The 20,697-nt window shown below is 44.5% G+C and overlaps 1 protein-coding gene across 8 annotated transcripts in view; it reads left to right on the top strand.

Annotated features, from left to right (window-relative positions):
• The window catches only part of SLC1A2 (solute carrier family 1 member 2), a 168,091-nt gene that overhangs the window by 54,507 nt on the left and 92,887 nt on the right, over positions 1-20,697 (top strand). The window contains exon 1 of one of the 8 annotated variants that reach the window (XM_006062356.4): positions 1,361-1,672. The exons of the other annotated variants lie outside the window; for them this stretch is intronic. Coding sequence (XP_006062418.1) covers positions 1,665-1,672 — 8 coding nt within the window. The 5' untranslated portion in view covers positions 1,361-1,664. Of the gene's footprint in view, positions 1-1,360; positions 1,673-20,697 lie in introns of those variants that run through there. 8 annotated transcript variants of the gene reach the window in all.

Consider the following 20,697-nt stretch of genomic DNA (forward strand, 5'->3'; position numbering starts at 1 on the left):
AGCTTTGCCCGGGCTCCAGCTGGCCCCCTTTCCTCGCTGCCAGGTAGCACCTGCTGTCTGCCTCCTACTCAGACGTCCTTGGGTTGGTGGCAACCCCAGAACGTTCTGGGGCAGAATGTGAATGCCACTCGGACTGTGCCTGACTATGTGATTGGCTGGTTGTTTTCTCTGAACGAGACCCCCCAAAATGTTTTTACTCTCCATGCCTCACCCACACCCATTCCTGCCTCCTCCACTTTCTATTCTTTCTTGAATATGCGTGCTTCACGCTACCCCTTCTCTAGAGAGACAGTCAGCCCCCCCAGGGAGAGGCAGGGTCATGTAGTGGGTCTGGGCTCAGGCTCAGGAGTCCAAACTTGGAGGGTGTGGATCCCAGCTCTGCCGTGGAGCTGCTGTGTGAACGTGGGCAAGTTACTCAACTTCTCTGTGCATTCTCCTGGTCTATAAATGAGAATAATAGCAGTGCCTACCTGATAGGGTCTTTGAGAGATTTAAACAAGCCAAGCTCATGTAAAGCACATAGAATGTGCTTTGACACATGGTGAGTCTTCAGTGAAGCTTGGCTGATATCAAGATCTTACAGTGACAAGTGGTAGCAAAAGAGGATGGTGATGCTTCAACCATAAGAGCTTGCATGTAGTCAGGCTGCCGAGGGGATCTGGGATCGAAAATCCAGTTGGCTGTGGATTTGCCATGGATTCTTTAAAACATTTTTTTCTTTACTTATTTATTTGACTGTGTTGAGTCTTAGTTGTGGTGCATGGGCTTAGTTGCCCCGCGGCAAGCAGAATCTTCCCGGACCTGGGATCAGGTCCCCTGCATTGCAAGGCAGATTCTTTACCACTGGGCCACCAGGAAATTCCTTGCCATGGATTCTAATGGCAACTCTCAATAGTGAAATTGTTCAAAGGACCTTAAGGGCTCATGAAGTGAAAATGTTAATTACTCAGCTGTGTCCGACTCTTTGGGACCCATGGACTGTAACCTGCCAGGCTCCTCTGTCTAAGGAATTCTCCAGGCAAGAATACTGGAGTGGGTTGCCATTCCCTTCTCCAGGGGATCTTCCTGACCCAGGGATTGAACCCGGGTCTCCTGCATTGCTGGCAGATTCTTTCCTGTCTGAGCCACCAGGGAAGCCCAAGGGCTCATAAAGGCAATGGCTAATGTGCTTCTGTAACCTGATGAATCCAGGTTAAATGTCAGGGAGTGAGGCTGCCCGGGAATGAGTGGTTAATGATCACAGCGGGTGTACGGCTAGTAATGGAGGAGTGAGAGTAAGTGCCAAGGAAGGATAGTGTGGTAACAGTGACTGGGGCTTGCCAGCTAGCTGCTGGGCTCACTGGGTGATAAAGTCACAAAACCCTGAGAGGAAAGAGGTGTAGGTCTTGCTTATGGAAAGGAGAGGGACATCAGAGGTCTAAGATGATCCTGTCGAGTTCTCAAACTCCAGTAATTACACAATGTTGAAACACTTAGTGACTTTGGCACTTTTCAGCCAAAGTATACACTCAGTAGGACAGTTTGTTACTTCTGTGACGTCGGGACACCGGCTAGGTAAACTTTAAAGCACCTGACCGATCTTCCTGCAAGGTACAGCAGCACCGAGATGCAAGACAGAACTCACGCCCGCGCTACGGGGCCAGCGCATTCCTGGAGACGAGAGCATGGTCAGGTCAGGAGTCTTGGGATGGGGTGGGGCTGGGCTGTGCGGGGCGACGAGAAGGGAAGAATCACTTTATATTCCTGGAGGAAAAGAGAAATGACAGGTGGAACAATGGGTTATTATAGCACACTCACTGGAGCCTGTTTCGGTATCTGGCAAAGATACTTGCTTTCTCCAGGGATTGAGGTAATGGGCTTCCTTCTGTGAACCAAGTCCTTCCTGGAAATGTAGAGGTGTCAAGAAAGGAGTGAAAATTGGGAAATATAATCTGCTCATCAGAAAACAACTGGTTCTGAAATGTTTCAGACTGGTGAAGAAAATGTGTGCTCCCTGCACCCTGATGCCTAGCGATGAACCAGGCACATGGTCCCTTCCCAATGAGTGTGTGTTGAATGAATGAATGATATTCATACGTTTTCATATAGACGTGTTCTCCTTTAGTTGTTGTTTAGTCGCTAAGTCATTTCTGACTCTTTTGCAACCCTGTGGCCTGTAGCCCACCAGGCTCCTCTGTCCATGGATGACTGCTTACATAACATATTAATAAGGTGTTTAGTGATGACTTGGAAAAACTGTACCTTGTACTAAAATCATCATCTGTGATTGCATCTTGAAGAACTTAAGCACCCAGATGTGAGCGTAGTCCTTAATGAGGATGTCCCCCGCATTGAATCCCGGATTCTAGAGGAGCGAATGTTAGCATTTACAGCAATCATTGCTGAAGGAACTGGTCCAGATAAAAGCCTATGCATCTCAGCTCTGCCGTTTACCTGGTGTATGATAACTGTATTTCCCTGTGCAAGCAAGTACCTGGTACGATTTCATTAAGACTGTGTTGTCAGTTAACCCTGCGGCAAAAGCTCTTCAGTCCAAAGATTTAAAAGCAAAAGTGTTTAACTGGTGTTGCTCTGTGACCTGAACTTGGTGTGATGGGAAAGCCAGCAGGCTTGGTTTTCATGTTGGAAAGACACTTTCTGATGTTGCTAAATACATAAGGTATTTGGTTCAGTGTTGTACTCTGGGACCCTGTTAGCATTTCTTCTCTCTCTTGCAACACAAAGTGTAGGTGTTAACACCAGCGCCTCCTGTCATTTCTCCTCTTCAAATCATTCCTCTTCAATTTTCTCCATAATTGGGAAGAAATGGCTGTTGTTCATTTGTTAAGTGTATCTATTGAGTGTTTGTTATCAGTTTTGGGCTCAGTTTTAGGATTTACTAGAATTGGGACGGTAACTCAAATACTCTATCCTTTTATACATTGATTTATATTTGCAGAAGCCCAAAAAGATGTTTTTAAAAGTCTAATGAAGAAGAAATTGCTGATAGCCATAATTCAGGAAATCAAAAAGAGATCAGTGTGGAAAGGTCAGATTCTGAGCAAGGACTCTCTGTATGTGTTTGACACTACCAAGTTGTGAAAAACCTAATGATTTTCATTTTTTACATTCATTTAAATGATTTATTCTGTTCATATTTTGGCTTATTTCTCCTCACTGCTTTAAACTAATTTCTTAAAGTTCATTTGTTCATAGTTTCATTTTAAAGGATATTAATATTATAATTATAAAAGTTCTATATGCTTATTATAACCAATGGTTAAAAATTTTTTAAGTATAAATAAGGGGGCAGAATCACCTGTAATTCCTTCAACCAGAGATAATCGCTATTCAAATGTATCTTTTTCTAGTCATAATGTAGGATAATATTTGGGACCATGTTTTATATCTTCAGTCTTATATCTGTTTTTTAGATTATCCCCCTCCATTATTTTTTTTTTTTTAAGAAAAGGAACTCAAATCATTATACTGTAAATTCCTGTTCTAAAGTCCCTTCTACTCCTAGTGATTACTCTTAAGTCCACTCTTGTCTTATGTGGGCTGTGTGAAGGGCCTGCTCTATGTGCAGCTGCGTGGACAGGCACGAGGTTGACAAATGGAAACATGGATAAGAGATTACATCTTTTAATGGCGCTGTCATACTTCGCTACTGCTGTGGCATTGTTTGCTTCACCTTTCAGAGAGAATGAACTGAGTTGTTTCTGATTTTCTTATTATCTACATAGTGCTACAAGTAATCATCTTTGTCTGAATTGAATTCACTTTTCTTGGACATTGGTCCCAAGATGGGGTTGCCAGGCCCATGAATATAAACAGACTTATAATACTTGCTACCTCTTTACAGTGTTACTTAATCCAATTAATACTGCCACCTATGATGTCCAAATGCACTTGTTTGCAGAAAGCCCACTCCTGTCCAATCTAAGTCATTATATTTGTTGGGTTTCTCTGGTGACTCAGTGGTAAAGAACCTGCCTGCCAATATAGGAGACCCGGCTTCAATCCTTGGAGTCAGGAAGATCCCCTGGAGAAGGGAATGGTGACCTACTCCAGCATTCTTGCCTCAGAAACCCGATGGACAGAGGAACCTGGCAGGCTGCAGTCTGTGGGGTCTCAAAAGAGTGAGACACGACTGAATCAGACACAACAACAATTTATATTTGCTGTCTTAATAGGGATCTAAAATTAAGTGAAACAGATTTGAATTTACTTTTTGAAACTCTTACCTTTTTGTCACCAGAGGTACATATAATGCTTGCCAAAAACGTGAAATGAGTTTGTTAATTATTACCTAAACAATACTTTAAAACATATAATGTATTATTAAAAGCTTAGTTTCTACTAAGTAATAAAATTAACATAAGGACGTAATGTTTGGGAAAAGTTCTGAAAGAAAAGACTTGCTTCCATTTTGATTTTCCCTCATTTTTCTTTGTCTTCTCACCAAATTCTCAGAAATTTTACCACTCTCAATGCCATTCACCTGCTTGCCCTAAATGTTTCAAGCAAGCCTAAGCAATAAGAGAAGTGATATTCTAGACCTTCAGAACCAATTTCCTTTCAAGTGGTGGAGAAGGGTCCTTGGATTTCCTTGCCTTGGAAAGAAAAGATGCCATGTGTTCTTGACCCAAAGAGGCTGTCCTAGAATGCACCCCCTCTCTGCTCACATCCGAACCAAAGACATTCTGCCCAGAACTCCAGGTGAGCCCTGGTCACTGCCTGGAGTCTTAATCTTAGCAAACACACAGCCATAACATTTGGCTAGAGAAGCACGTAAACATGAGCGGATTCTCTCCAAATGAACCTTTCTACTCTCCAGGGACACCAGTGGGGTGGAAGACCTTATCCCTGTACATTTATAAGACAATGCAACACAAGCCCCTAATATCCTTGTTAAAAATCAATTAGTAATATTGTATGGGTTGGTTATAGTTTTGTGAGTATGAATTTGGAAAAAAAAGTTACAGGCTCCCTCAGTTTGGTCTACTTGATGGCACTCAACCATCAAGTTGAATTCAAGAACATCCAGAGTGTAAACATCCAAAGAGTACAAGGCTCTGGAGGCTTTAGAATCACCATGGCTGGATGTCTTATAACTCACTCGGAAGACTAAAACAGCTGCTGCGAGGCTGTGCGTTTCACATGATTACTTTCACGTAATTATTTTACTTAACATCTAAAGAGAGAAAACAGCTCTGTAGTGGGCAGTGCTGTGATCATCCCCTGCCACTCTCTGTCTGAGAAAACTGAGCAGAGTTACCTTCCCATATCCAGTGAGATAGTCAGCCAAGGTGCTGAGTCTCCGTCTGTAACTGACTTTGCTCACTCCAGAGTCATGTGTTGACCAATCCCCGCTGATCTGCAGCACCCATGCAGTCAGACAAGACGGTCAGCAGGCAGGACCCATGGGTGCTGCCCTCCCAGTGAGCCGCCGAATGCCCCCAGGTGCTAATCACCGGAAAAGGGGCCAGTTACGGGAGAGAATAGAAAAGGGGCCGTGGAGATGAAGAGGGTGGAAGTGCAACAGGAGGGCATTGAGGGCCAAAAGGAGGAGAAGGAGGGCAGCCCACCATGGTTGGCATCATCACAGACCCTCTGGATACTCGCTGTTTTTCATCCTAAGAATAAAGTCTATGCTTTGAACTTTTCTTCCAATGAGGGGGAGGATTGTGACTTCCCACTGGGTGAGAGAGCCTGCTGCAAGGCAGAAATCCTCTGAAGGCTTGTGTTTTGTCTTTGACATTCAAGCACATTTTACACCACCTTCTATCATATCTCTGTGTTTATTTCTGTATGTTATATTATTTTAAATTACCATTTAAATGATTCTAGTATGCAATCATTTATGAGTTTCCATTGATTTCAAAACACCACATGGGTGAGGAGGGAACTACATTAATTAAAATTAAACATTTTCAGAAATATTAAAATATGGGGACAAGGTGTACCTTAGAATGAAGACATTGAGCAAATTCTGAGTGAAATCGCTGCTCCTGGAAGCTGTGTCATGTTTCTGGTGGGGCTGAGTCTGTCTTCTGGTATATGTTTGTGTACATGTGGGGGCAGACAAGTACCTTGGTATCTAGTGCTGAACCTCAGATGTGTTGTGGGGTGGGGCTGGGGAGTGTGTTGGGTTTGGGGCTGAGAGGTGTAAAGAATTGCCCAGTGCCCGTTCTGGATTCTTTTCTGTCATCCCTTAGGACAGAGTTCCTAGACCTTGGCAATGTTGGCATTTGGAGCCAATTAACCCTGTTTGGGGAGATGTTTAGCAGCATGCCTGGCCTCTGTCCATGAAGAGCATCCCTTGTCCCTGGTTGTAACAACCAAAAATGTCTACAGATGCTACAGAATTGTCCCTGCTTAAGAGCCGCTGCATTAGAGCCAAAGAGAAACTCCCAAAGCAGTGGACCAATACAGAGTATTAGGGAAGAGTATTTCTGTTCTTGGGGAAGAGTATTGTGATTAAGAACAAAGTTTCTGAAGTTAGGCTGAGATTTTCAAAACCCACTTACTCTGTCATTTTGGGCAGATAACCGCACTTTTGGGAGCTTCAGTTTCTTTACCTGTCAAATGGGGATAAGAGTAGCACCTACCTCTGTGACCTCCCGGCATCGTTGTAGGCATAAAATGCTTTGAAGGACACCTGGAGTAAGTGCTTTGGACATATCAGCTACCATTACTATCAATGGTATTGTTGCTGCTATTATTATTGAGGGTCCTTTGGCCACCCCCACCGGCTGGGATAATCACTGGCCATCTTTCGCCTGCAGGCTCCCGCCTCCCGATCATGTCGATAGGGCTTCTCACTCCCTGATCAAGCTCTTCACTTTTCCTGCTTAGGTCCATCCTCTCTCACCCCCTGAATTCTCATTTACTTCTGCAGCGCTGTTTACCATCGCATTAGCCCACTCACTCCCAGCCTAATCCTTGGAGTGAAAAGTGTGTGTTATGTTTATTACAAAATAAGAGCAACTTGCCTTCTCTCTCCTACCCTCTCCCTTCTCTCTCCCTCTCTCTCTGTCTCGGGTTTGGTGCAGCTCATTCTGAGATATTTTTATCAATCTAAATGGAGATGATACTATTAGGAAGAGAAAGAGAAAAAATTGTACCAGTCCTTTGGAGAAGCAAGCTGGAACCTAGCTGTTTCCTCCACCATTGGAATGGCTTCTAGAAGGACAACCTTGGCACCGGGACAGGATAAAAATGCCTCATCTCTGTGACCTCTGAGGATCGGCCAAGGCAAGAGTGGATAAAGAGCTAACCTACTCCACCTGCCAGCCAAAAATAGGCTGACTGCGTCACAGGGCTTTTGGTCATTAAACCTTTCCTCTGCAGCAGTCTGTGGTTCCAACTGGAACGGGGCCAGGGACGGGTTAAGGTAATTCACTCCCAACCCTGAAATTCCTCTCCTTGCATCAGAGGCAGCCTTGGAAATTGAGTAGTGCTACATGGGGGTGTAAATTCCTAACCAGGAATGATATATAAGCAGCCAGCTGCGGGAACATGTGCAATGAGGCTACTTATAGATTAACTATTCTTTGTCTTTTAAATAATGAAGACATATTTTTTGGATCAATCAGTTTATTTTTTTAACTTTTGTTTCTCATTCTAAAGGTTAATTCATGTTTGTTGTAGAAGGTTTGAACATAAAGAATCAATAAGAAATTAAAATCTATCCACCATCTTACCATTACAGCCACTGGGAACCTTTTGTGCCTTTTTTTTCTTGCATCTTGATGTAATGTACAGTTTTCCTAAAATTGTGATCATATGCAGTTTTCTGTCTTTTCATTTCAAAAGTACACACAAAGTACTCACAATGATACTGCATCTCAGATTCAATTCAAGTGTTAGCTGCTTCAGTTCAGTTCAGTTCAGTCACTCAGTCATGTCTGACTCTTTGCGACCCCATGAATTGCAGCACACCAGGCCTCCCTGTCCATCACCAACTTCTGTAGTTCACTCAAACTCATGTCCATCGAGTCAGTGATGCCATCCAGCCATCTTATCCTCTGTCATCCCCTTCCCCTCCTGCCCCCAATTCCTCCCAGCATCAGAGTCTTTTCCAATGAGTCAGCTCTTCGCATGAGGTGGCCAAAGTACTGGAGCTTCAGCTTTAGCATCAGTCCTTCCAATGAATACCAGGGACTGATCTCCTTTAGAATGGACTGGTTGGATCTCCTTGCAGTCCAAGGGACTCTCAAGAGTCTTCTCCAACACCACAGTTCAAAATCATCAATTCTTTGGTGTTCAGCTTTCTTCACAGTCCAACTCTCACATCTGTACATGACTACTGGAAAAACCATAGCCTTGACTAGACGAACCTTTGTTGGCAAAGTAATGTCTCTGCTTTTGAATATGCTATCTAGGTTGGTCATAACTTTCCTTCCAAGGAGTAAGTGTCTTTTAATTTCATGGCTGCAGTCAGCATCTGCAGTGATTTTGGAGCCCAAAAAATTAAAGTCTGACACTGTTTCCACGTTTCCCCATCTATTTGCTATGAAGTGATGGGACCAGATGCCATGATCTTCGTTTTCTGAATGTTGAGCTTTAAGCCAACTTTTTCACTCTCCTCTTTCACTTTCATCAAGAGGCTTTTTAGTTCCTCTTACTGTCTGCCATAAGGGTGGTGTCATCTGCATATCTGAGGTTATTGATATTTCTCCTGGCAATCTTGTCGCTTAGTCGTATCCAACTCTATGTGACTCCATGGGCTGTAGCCCACCAGGCTCCTCTGTCCATGGAATTTTCCAGGCAAGAATACTGGAGTAGGTTGCCATTCCCTTCTCCAGAAGAGCTTCTGACCCAGAGATTGAACCTGGGTACTATATCTCATGAGGTCATTAAATATATTACTTGAGAACCAGATGGATTTTGGCTTATTAAGTTCTTCTTGACTGGGCTGAGTGCGCATGTTAGTAGGAAGAGGCTCTGGTCTGGGGAGCCACTGGAGTGTTCTTCAGACTCCACAGTCCCAGGAGGAACTGATGTGCCATCTGTGGGAGCAGAGACATGCTGGTCATTCAGGGAGGTGGGGAAGGAATGGGAGGCTGGCAAGCTGCCCTGGAGAAAGCATGGCACAGGGAGTGGAGCGTGGGCTCCTAAGGAAAGCACTTCTGGGTTGTATTCTGTCTGTGCCACCAATCATTTCCCTGACTTTGATTAACCTATCTCACCCTCTAAACCTCAGTATTCCCATCTATAAAATGGAACTAATGATGGGTGTCTATTTCTTTGGATTACTGGGGATAGTACCTGACTTAGAGTGGGTACACAGTAGTGATCATTAGTATGCTATCATGATTAATCCCTCAAATGAAGACTGGGTCAGCTGACTCCATGCTATGAGGATAGTGGGTAGATGGGTTCACCCTGTAAGAAAATGTCTAAAAGAAAATAAAAATGTGGATTGGATTTAGTATGTTCTCCCAGAGGGGAGGTGCAGTCAAGATATAGGGTGGTCCCAAGAATGGAGTTAGGGCTCCTTCCATTATGCTTTTGAGGCCATTAGTGGAGAATGCTTCCAATGCCTGCTAGGAGGTCACCTACCCCAGAGTCTGGGTCTAGACCAGAGTCTCCAACCCCAGCCGGGTGTCCTCCTAATCAGGCTTGCTGGAGCAGCTAAGAGTACTTAATACATCATGGCGACCCACTCTAGTACTCTTGCCTGGAAAATCCCATGGATGAAAGAGCCTGGAGGCTGCAGTCCATGGGGTCGCTATGAGTCGGACACGACTGGACAACTTCACTTTTACTTTTCACTTTCATGCATTGCAGAAGGAAATGGCAACCCCCTCCAGTGTTCTTGCCGGGAGAATCCCAGGGATGGGGAGCCTGGTGGGCTGCTGTCTATGGGGTCGCACAGAGTCGGACATGACTGAAGCGACTTAGCAGCAGCAGCAGCAATTTTGTTGCTGCAGCCAATGTTAAGACTTGGAATTGACACATTGGGATGAAATCTTATCTCCCAGTGCCTTTGTGGAAGGATCGCCAGGTAGCAGGGGTTCAGGTCTAGTTCCAGTCAGGAGCAAGAAAGCATCTGAGATGGTTGGAGAGACCTGGATTTGAATCCTACTTCTGCAGTAGCTTTAGGATACTTTGGGTAAGTTTCACACACTCAATCGCTCTTTACCTTCTCACTTGATCCAAGTTAAACATCTGTACCTTGTGGGTTGATGTTGAGGATTAAAAGAGATCAAGTCTAGGACATGCCTAGCACCATGCTGGACTTGCTATAGATACTAAAAAAATGTTGATATCATCTTCCACCTTCTCACTCAGCAAGATAAAACAAGGAATAAGAGAGTCTCTTGGTTTCTCCATCTATAAATAAGAAGGGTTAATAAAAGTTAATGGCTCACTCAGCCTCTAGGGTTTGGGAAATATTTGTCTTGTCCTCCGATTGTCAGTCCTAAACATCAGTAGTGAGTTTCCAGTAATTGCTGGCACATCCTGGAAGATAACCTTTGAGTGTATACCATGTGGTGAGCACTGAACTCAGCCCTTTGCATGGGTCATCCCATTCAGGGGTTACATTCCATAAAGAAGAAAAACAGGCTCAGAGACATTATGAAGAGACTCATTCCAAGTTTCTTACTTCATAAGTGGTGGAGGTGGGATTTGTGCCTAGACCCTTGGACAGAAAATAGATCAAACCAGAGAATCCTAAAGGAAATCAACCCTGTATATTCATTGGAAGGACTGATGCTGAAGCTCCAGTACTTTGGCCACCTGATGTGAAGAGCTGACTCATTGGAAAAGACCCAGATGCTAGGAAAGATTAAAGGCAGGAGGAGAAGGTGGTGGCAGAGGATGAGATGGATAAATAGCCTTACTGACTCAATGGACATGAATTTGAACAAACTCTGGGAGATAGTGAATGACAGGGAAGCCTGGCATGCTGTAGTCCATGGGATTGCAAAGAGTCAGATATAATGTAGTGACTGAACGACTCTACATCTGGAGACCATTTTTACAACTAAAGACTTCTGTCCCTCCGTGGGCAAAGATAAGTACAAAACAGACTAGAATGGCCATTTCAGCAGCTAAATTGAAGCCCCCCTGAGCCCAAGGACTGTGGGTTATCCACTCTGTCCCCTCCCAGGCAGGCAAGCAGCAAATACAAACTTGTGGAAGAATGTATGGAAAATCTAAGCATCCGAGTCAGGCTTCCTTTAAATGAAGATGTCCTGTGAACAGCAAGTGCCTTAGACACGTAACTCCACTATAAGAGAGTCCAGGACTTTCTCGGGTCCCTGGGTGACTGTTCGGAGCAAAGGAGACTGAAAATCTGGAGGGGAAGGACATTCCCTCAATTTTCATTTCCCCACAAAAGGAAGGGAGGAAAGGACCAGAGATGAAGAAGACAGCTTCATAGGTTTCAAAGCAGAAAACCATCTGAATTATTGATTTCCAGGACCTGGACATTAGCTGAACAAGGTTTGGTGGTTAGCAGGCTATGTAAAGAATCTGTGTTTCTAAGGACTTATAGAAAACTGCAACTTCAGCCATCATTTAATTTCTTGTTCCCAGGAATGTTGGCCTTTGATTCTCTTTGTGCTTTTGATTCCTTCCTGATTCTTCTTTTTTTCAATTTTATTTTTATTTTGTGTATTTATTCTTTTTTTTTTTTTTTGACTGTGCTGGGTCTTCGTTGCTGCGTGCGGACTTTCTCTAGCTGTGATGAACAGGAGCTACTCTTCATTGTGGTACACAGGCTTTTCATTGCAGTGGCTTCTCTTGTTGCAGAACTCAGGCTCTAGAGTGTGGGATTTGGTAGATATGGTGCACAGGCTTAGTCATCCCACCACGTGTGAAATCTTCCCAGACCAGGGATCGAATCCATGTCCTCTGCACTGGCAGGTGGATTCTTAACCACTGGACCCCCATGGAAGTCTCTGATTCTCCCTTTTAATGTGGCCTTGGTTTTTATCTTTATTTCATCCATATAGTATACACCGTAATTCTGGCCTTATTCCTCACTCTCTAGGTGCTCCCATTCACATCCTGACTTCCCATTTTGCTGCCTGTTGCTCCCAGATTCACCTCCCACATGGTTCTGCCTGTTCCTGCACCTTGCCTTTCCCAGCCCGCCCCTGGGCATTTGCCCTCCCCTTCCTCTTCTGATGCACGTCTCCACTTCTCTGTCCCTATGCAGTGTCTACCTATAGCCTTCTAGGCTCAGCCCACGTCCTCTTCCTGTGTGATTCTGTCCCAAACTGTTTCGTCCGTCCCTTTGTCTTTCCGATTGCACTGATGCATGTCCATCTGTTCCTTTGGCAGTTAACCACGTGCTTCCTCTGTCCCCTCTAGCCTTTCTCCCCACCTACTCAGGAAGTCTTTAAATGTCTGTCTTATTATGGTGACCCCACTACATACAAGGCACTCTGCTGAGAGCTGAGTGACAGCCAAGAGGAATATCGGGTTTTCCCATCAATAGACGCTTGAGGGAAGACACCCCAGAAATAAGTGTCCATTGGCCTGACTCATGGCTGGAAGTTCTTTCACCAACAGCAGAGGAAGCCAAGGCAGGCATGTCTCTGCTTTTGACTTTCCTCATCTCTTCTCTGCAGAAGCAGATGCCTGAGGAATGCTTTAGTGTTAGCCTCGGTTCACAGTCCTATTCCTAGGGAGGTTGTGCCCATCAGTCCCAGAATCCACCAGCTATGTGAATTCAGCATCTCCCACAGGGCAACTTGTGGATGCTGTTGGTGGGTTGGGCACTTTCTCTGAATGAGAGCGGCCTCAGCTCAACCCAAGTGGAGCCCAGACCATCACAGGGAGTACAGTCCTTGGCAGGGTCAGAATGGAAAGCTGGCTTCAGAGGGAGAGGCCCCTTCTGCCACTTCTGCATGTCCTAAAGCTCACCACACCCAGCTTCTTTGTTGTCATTTTTCTTAGGAATAAATGAGTGTGATAATTCATTTAATAAATATTTGCTGACCACACCATTCTCTGATGTCCTAGTTCCTCCCTGGCACAAAGATAAATAGACTGTCTCTGCTCTAAGTCAACATCTAAGAAAGAAGGTATATGCAAATTACTCAGAGAAAGATGGCAAATATGGGCACTCCTCAGTATCGTGTCCTTGACAAACATTGCTAATCAAGCATAGAACTCACCTTGAATCTGGATTCAGTTCAGAATCCTTCTCTATACATTGTTCTAGGCAGCCGCCATTATTGAATTGGGTATTGGGCAAGAGTCAACTGGCTTGTGAGCATTCTTATCTTTGTTGTTCAGTAACTAAGTGTCCAACTCTTTGTGACCCCATGGACTGCAGCACACCAGGCTTTCCTGTCCTTCACTATCTCCCGGAGTTTGTTCAAACTCATGTCCGTTGAGTCGGTGATGCCATCCAACCGTCTCATCCTTTGTTGGCCCCTCCTGCTCTCGGTCTTTCCCAGCATCTTTCCCAGGGTTTTATTCAATGAGACGGCTCTTCTCATCAGATGGCCAAAGTTTGGAAGCTTCAGCTTCAGCCTCAGTCCTTCCAGTGAATATTTAGGACTGATTTCTTTTAAGATTGACTGGTTGGATCTCCTTGCTGTCCAAGGGACTCTCAAGAGTCTTCTCTAGCACCACAGTTCGAAAGAATTCTAATCTTTAAGGCAGTCTAAAGGCCACTGAGATAGAGGGAGGGGACGCATTGTATTGAGGTACTGAGTCTGTCTGTTTAGTGGAAGTGCTCAAAAGTAACACTGCTTTTGGGGAAACCCCCTAAGATCACTCCTCATGACACCTTCATGCTTCCCCTGCTCTCGCATGCTCCTTTCTGCCTGTGTTTTAAAGGATTCTTCTTCCTCTCTTTCCCCACAGAAGTAGTTGTGAGATTCAGCTCTCATCCTTTTTAAGGTCTTTGTTTTTGCCTGTTTTCCCACTTGGAGAGTTAATTGAAGTGGTCAGTTCCCAAATCTTTATCTTCAGGTACATGTTTTTTTTCCAAAGTCTCCCCTTCTTCCTTTGGCATTGGAGCACCAGGATAACCTAAGCCTGCTTTATCTTCCCTACTCCCTCCCCAGCCCCGACTCCTTGCCTCCAGAGCCTCTGCTGGGACCATCTGGGTCCACTCACATGGAGTCAGCTATGGGGCGTCCTGCCCCCATGCGTCTCTTCTCTGCTTTGTCATATCCTAGCCAGCATCTGCGGAGAAGGCAATGGCACCCCACTCCAGCACTCTTGTCTGGAAAATCCCATGGACAGAGGAGCCAGGTAGGCTGCAGTCCATTGGGTCACTAAGAGTCAGACATGAATGGGCGACTTCACTTTCAGCTTTCACTTTCGTGCATTGGAGAAGGAAATGGCAACCCACTCCAGTACTCTTGCCTGGAAAATCCCATGGACAGAAGAGCCTAGTCGCTTGCAGTCTATAGGATCGCTGAGGGTCAGACACTACTGAGCGACTTCACTTTCACTTTTCACTTTCATGCATTGGAGAAGGAAATGGCAACCCACTCCAGTGTTCTTGCCTGGAGAATCCCAGGGATGGGGGAGCCTGGTGGGCTGCCGTCTATGGGGTTGCAGAAAGTCGGACACGACTGAAGTGACTTAGCAGCAGCAGCCAGCATCTGAGTCTCAACTGAACTGTCACTTCACCTGGAAAGTCATCCCCAACTTCTTTATGATTTCCGAAGAGAACCAGGGGCCAAGATTCTTACTATCTTACTCTTTCAGTCACTCAACAAATAGCTGCTAACTGCGTCCTAAGGATCTGCAGTGAATACGATGCGAACCTGCCCTCGAGGAGCCTGGAGTCTGGTCACACTTCTGCTGCTAGTTGTTTTAGCTCATATGTCACACCTCTGCCATTAGACCAAACCCCTGGTGGCCACTGTGTCCCCACAGTCCCGTGTATAACCAGATGCCCCACATAACCTGGAGCGGACTGAAAGGTGGCCTCTCTCAAGTTTGACGAATATGTAGTCCTTAGGGCAGCTCAGAAAGGGTGGAGGGCTGGGGAAGAAGTAACTTGGAACATGGTGGCTGGACCCCAGAGCATTGGGAGCTGGGGCAGGGATGGACGCCTCGAATGGAAAGCAGTTGTGGTTAAAACGCATTAAGGATATGATCTGGGTTTGCATTCCAGCTCTTCTGCTTAATAACTAAGAAACTTTGGCGAGTAACTTAACACATTATTGACCAGGGGATTTTTACAGAAACCTGTGGCTGATGAATTGTTATGTAAGTGAATATTGTTACATCTCCAATCAATAACATTTGGGTAACAAATGTTATGTCTCTGGTCAATAAGTTGTTAATTTCTCTGTGCCTCAGTATTCTCATCTGCACAATGGGTCTTAAAATGTCACCCTTATAGAGTGGTTATGAGGTTTAAATAAGCAAGTGGGTTTAAATGAAAATAAAGCACTGAATACAATGCTTGGTCTACACATCAGCTATTACTTAGACTTTCCTGACAGTGGGATTTACTGGGGATTTTTAAAGTACCTTTCTGTAAACAAAGTGCATATTATTTATGTAACCTGAAAAACAGACAAAAAACTATTTTTCTAAGAGACAAGGAAAGAGCCTGGTGGGTAAGGGGGTCACAGTCATCTCTGCTAGCTCTTGCTCCTTGGCCCATGTGGAGATTTCTTGGTGCACTGCGTGTCAGGAGGTAAGTTTCAATCCCGCCACCCTGCCTGTTCTCTTTGATCCCTCCTTGTCCTAAGAGTTTCACAGTGTGAGGCTCCAACCTTCCTGGATGCTGTCGTGGTTTGCTCCCTAGAGTCGTTTGTTCTCATAACTTGCTTGGAGAACAGAAATGAATCACCCAAGGGTTCCCCTGCAGAGAGGATTCGCTGAGCAGCGCAGTAGCAGGGGTTCCTCAGGCCTGGGCAGAGGTCTCTGAAAGTGGGAAGGTATATGCAGTGCTGAGCAGAGGAAGGAGGGGGCCAGCTTGCGTTTGCAAAAGCAGGAGCCAAGTCCACACGTTTTATGAAGTGTTTTATGGTGAAGCTGTAATTGGAACCCTGTTATTTAGCAAGAATTATGAGGTGTGATGGTCTTAACGCCGAGAGTTCTGTGGGGACCTGAGAGAAGCTGGCAGGGGAAACAGAGAAGTAGGCATCGTGGACTGGGTTGCTTGGATTCCTCACGCTGCTTAAATCTGCCTATTTATTATTTTTTAAATTATTGTTATTCAGTTTTTACTCTGGGACATTCAAAACTCAACTTAGAGACAAACCATAGATATTTGACAGTTACCTGCTGTCTCTCTGAAACAGAGTTGCTAAGCCTCATTGAGGGGTTCAATCCTCTTACTACCTTCTAGAGATGAAAAGTGCCCCTGGGTCACTTCCAGCTCAGAGGGTAGGGGAATGGGACCCAGTCAGCCTGGTCAGGACCCAGAAGCTCTTGCCATATACAGAGGGCGGTTGTCAGGCCCACAGTTGATCCCGCTCATCATTGCCCCAGCCTAATGTCTTAGTCCCCCGAGCTGAGGGACGGGCTTTCCAGGTGGCTCAGTGGTAAAGAATCTGCCTGCCAATGCAGGAGACTCGGGTTCGATCCCTGGATCGGGAAGATCCCCTGGAGAAGGAAATGGCTACTCATTCCAGTGTTCTTTCCTGGAGATTTCCATGGCCAGAGGAGCCTGGTGGGCCTACAGGCCACGGGGTCACAAAAAGTCAGACAGTACCGAGCACGCACACACAGCTGAGGGAAGGGGCTCACGTTCCTTTGGAAACCCCAGAACCTGCAGGTTGCCTGAGGAAGGGTTGTGGTCTCCTCTTTGTCTCTTTTACCCCGTGAGGGATGGCCACCATGACTCAGGCTTTTGGAGCCATGCTGTATCCAGAGCGACAATCTTCAGTGGTTGGAGAAGGACCAGAGGTTATTCACCAGGGTCCATGAGTAAAAGGCTTTGGGGGTCTTGGGCTGTAAGGAGAATGTTTCTGTATGTGCGTTTTCAGGGGGAAATGCCTTCAATTACATCAAATATGTACTCGACCGAATTTGCCTGTCTGTGTGAAGGTGAGGAAATCCTCCTTGCTATTTTTAGAATTTACCACCTCGCTCCTGCCTCTGGGCCTTGGCACTTGCTGTTTTTACTCTCAGAATACATATCCCAGGGTTTTCACATGGTCACCCTGACTATTTTCAAGTCATTGATCAAATGTGCCCTCCTGACCTGCTTATATAAAATGGTCCTCCGTCACTCTCTGTCCCATTGCATCACTCCATGGTTTTTCCACAGTGGTTTGTGGTACTTACACTGTATGACATTATTTGTTTATGATCTCTCTCTGGGTAAGCCTCTATGGTGTTCACTGCTCTTTCTGTGGTATGTAGAATAGTGCCAAGACCAGAGTAGATGCTCAAGTGCCAAGACCAGAGTAGATGCTCAGTAATGGATGAGCAGATGCTCAGTACCATCTGAATGGATGCGTGAATGAACAAATTAATATCTTTGATTATATTTGGGTCTCAGATGTCAAATGTATTTTTTTAAATGATAGAAGATGGAAGTCTGAGTTCTTTTTTAAAAATTTTTATTGAAATATAGTTGGTCTGCAATTCTGTGCTGGTTTCAGTTTCAGATACAGAGAAAAGCAGTTCAGTTACACACACATATTTTAAAAATATATATATCCTTTTTCCTAACATTCTCTTCCATTATAGGTTATTATAAAACATTGAGTATAGTTCTGTACTATACCGTAGGTCCCCATTGGCCATCCATTCTATACACAGTGGTGTGTATAGCCCAGTCCCAAACTCCTAGTTTGTCCCTCTCCTGCTCCCCGAACAACCACAAATTTGCCTTCCATATCCATGAGTCTGTCTCTGTCCCACAAATAAATTCACCTGCATCACTTTTCTAAACTCCACACACAAGCAATATCACACAATCCATCCCTAGCTCTCTGTCCCACCCCCGCCTCCAGCACTCAACACACACACCCCACATCTTTTCCATCCGTCCATCTGTCCATCCATCCATAGACACGCAGGCTGCCTTCATGTGCTGGCCACTGCAGACAGTGCCGCTATGAACACTGGGGTGTGAGTTAATAGTGGGGCTGCTTCTCAGCCACGTACCTTGGGTCTCAAGCATTTCATCTGCTATGAAATGCGTGTGTGTGTGTGTGTGTGTGTATGTGTCTCAAAATGAAGCGGTCAGATCTTGGTGCACAGATATTATTATTATTATTATTATTATTAATTGTTATATTCTGGGGCACAGATAATGGGTTCCCCCCCTTTGAAAATGGGGTACTGACATTGTAGACACATTGGCGTGGTTTTTGTGACTTACCTGAGCCCTTACAATCTGTCAGAGCAGGATAATGATGAAAGTCTCATTTGCAAGCTGCAGCCCCATCCTAGAATCATTATTACCACATTCTGGGGGAGATGTCCCAGGGGTTGAACCGAAGTGACCAGGACCAGTTTGGGGCTGGTATTTTCTCATGCATGAACTCCTGTGTAAATGGGATACAACGGCCTCTGTTACGGACCAAGGGGAAGTGGAACTAAGATAGGAAAGGAGATTCTGCATTTTCCTCTAATTTTATTTTTTAAAAATTAAAAAAAAAAATTAAAAGATTTATTTACTTATTTTTGGCTGTACTGGGCCTCTGTTGCTGCGTGAGGGCTTTCTCTGGTTGCAGCGAGCGGGGCCACTCTTCATATCTGTGCGTGGGCTTCTCCTTGCGGTGGTTTCTCTTGTGGAGCATGGGCTCTAGGCACGTGGGCTTCAGTAGCTGTGGCGCACGGGTTCAGCTGCCCCACGGCAAGTGGAATCTTCCTGGACCAGGGATTGCACCTGTGTCCCCAGCAATTGGCAGGTGGATTCTTAACCACTGGGCCACCAGGGAAGCCCCATTTGCTCCTAATTTTAGAGAAGAAAATAAAAGGTACTCACTTTTCCAGGAAGTATATTCCTTCTGGTCTCTTCTGGTTAGATTATTTGTTTTGTTTTTGGGGCATAAACCTCAGAATCATTTTGGACAGAAGGTTGTCTTTAGTCAGTATCTGTATGGGGTAAGCTTGGAAGTAAATTCAGCACTCAGGCTTATGACCTCCCTGATAACTCCTCTCTTAAGGACAGCTTCTAAGTTTTGTGTTTTAAAAAGGTAATACTTTACTGTATTAAAAAAAAATATTCTGTCCTCTTCCAGGCATTTTAGATGGTTTATTCACCATTCTTCAAAATAAATTTTACCTATAGAGCAAGACACATGTATAGCATTGTTTCAAAAGTCAAAACCTAAAAAAAAAGCCTACCAAATATATGTATACACACACTCAGCTCTGAAACCCTCTTCCATTCCCAGAGTTAACCCAAGAGCATTTTTTACTTCTCTTTCCAGAATTTTTCTCCATGCATTATAAGTGTACATGTGAGTATACAATTTTTATATATTTATATCCTGTATATTTTTCCAAATAGTGATACATCATTCTTTAAAACAGATGCAGTCTTTCATTGTATGAAAGTGTATCAGAATTTATTTAGCTATCCCATATTGATGGAGTTTAAGTTATTCCTCAGATTTTACTATTATAAGCAATTCTGCAAAGACTATACATCTTTGTGCATAGGCTTGCATGCTTCTCTAGGACAGATATTAAGAAAAAAATTTCCAGGGGATCAAAGAGCATTGCATACTTTTAATTTTGATAGAAACTACAAAATTAACCCTCCTTCCACCCGCCTTACCAATCTAGACTCCCATGTTTAATTTCCTACATCCTTGCCAATCCTAGATATCACAATTTTAAACTATTTCGTCAACTTGATGTGCAAAAATTGCTCTTTTCCTTGCTATACTCTGATTTCCAAGGTATTTGAGAATCTGTTGCTTGTGATGCTCCCAGCATTGGTGGGTTTTTAACATTATTTTCAAACATTTTCATTAATAAGACTATCCCAGAAATGCTTCTCTTCCAGGACTACCACACAGTTGGTAGTTAAAATATTGAAATCTTTAGCAAAAACAACCAGCTTTTACCGTATGTGTGTTGATAGTGATATGAAAGTGACTTGGAGGGATAAAGCATTTTCTAAGCTGGGAATCACTATGGAATCACAGCTTCTGGTTATGTTATATGTTCTCAATAACTCTGAAAACACAGAATCCTTTGGAAAGAAATATGTTGGGGTACATAGTTGGGTTATAATTATACTTTTAAAGTTAGTATTAGAGGACTGAGGCCACCTCTGCCCGAGACTAGTTAATAAACCAGGAGATGAAACAATAAGAAACAAATAAACACTGAAATACTTTCATGCTTGTTGGTAGAGTGCCCTGACCTTTAGTTCCTATTCCCTCACCCCATGCCATGGAACTGCCTGGGAGGCAGCAATGAAGAGGTTAATATGCAGGCTAGAGGTGCAGGAGACCTTTGAGACCTTGATTTGTCACAGTCCCAGCCTCTGTTCACATGGTTTGGGGCCCCGATGTACTATTTAAATGATATTTAGACAATTCTCTCCCCTACTCGCAACCACGTGTGCTCCACCTGTGTTTTAAGACATTTGGCAGTTTCTGGCTTCTGAGAGAGCCGCTGGAACATACTGCTGGTTTGCTTCTTGAATGGGTCCCTGTTTTGTTTGCTGGTTTTCCAGGATTACACTTGCATAATTTCCTTGTGCTCTTAGCCTGCACACCATAATCCCAGAGGGCATACCAGGGAAATAAGATGCCCCTTATGTAACTTGTTATGTAAGAGTCCAGAGATCCGAGTCTC

Source organism: Bubalus bubalis, chromosome 16 (genome assembly GCF_019923935.1).
Source record: "Bubalus bubalis isolate 160015118507 breed Murrah chromosome 16, NDDB_SH_1, whole genome shotgun sequence".
Lineage (NCBI taxonomy): Eukaryota > Metazoa > Chordata > Mammalia > Artiodactyla > Bovidae > Bubalus > Bubalus bubalis.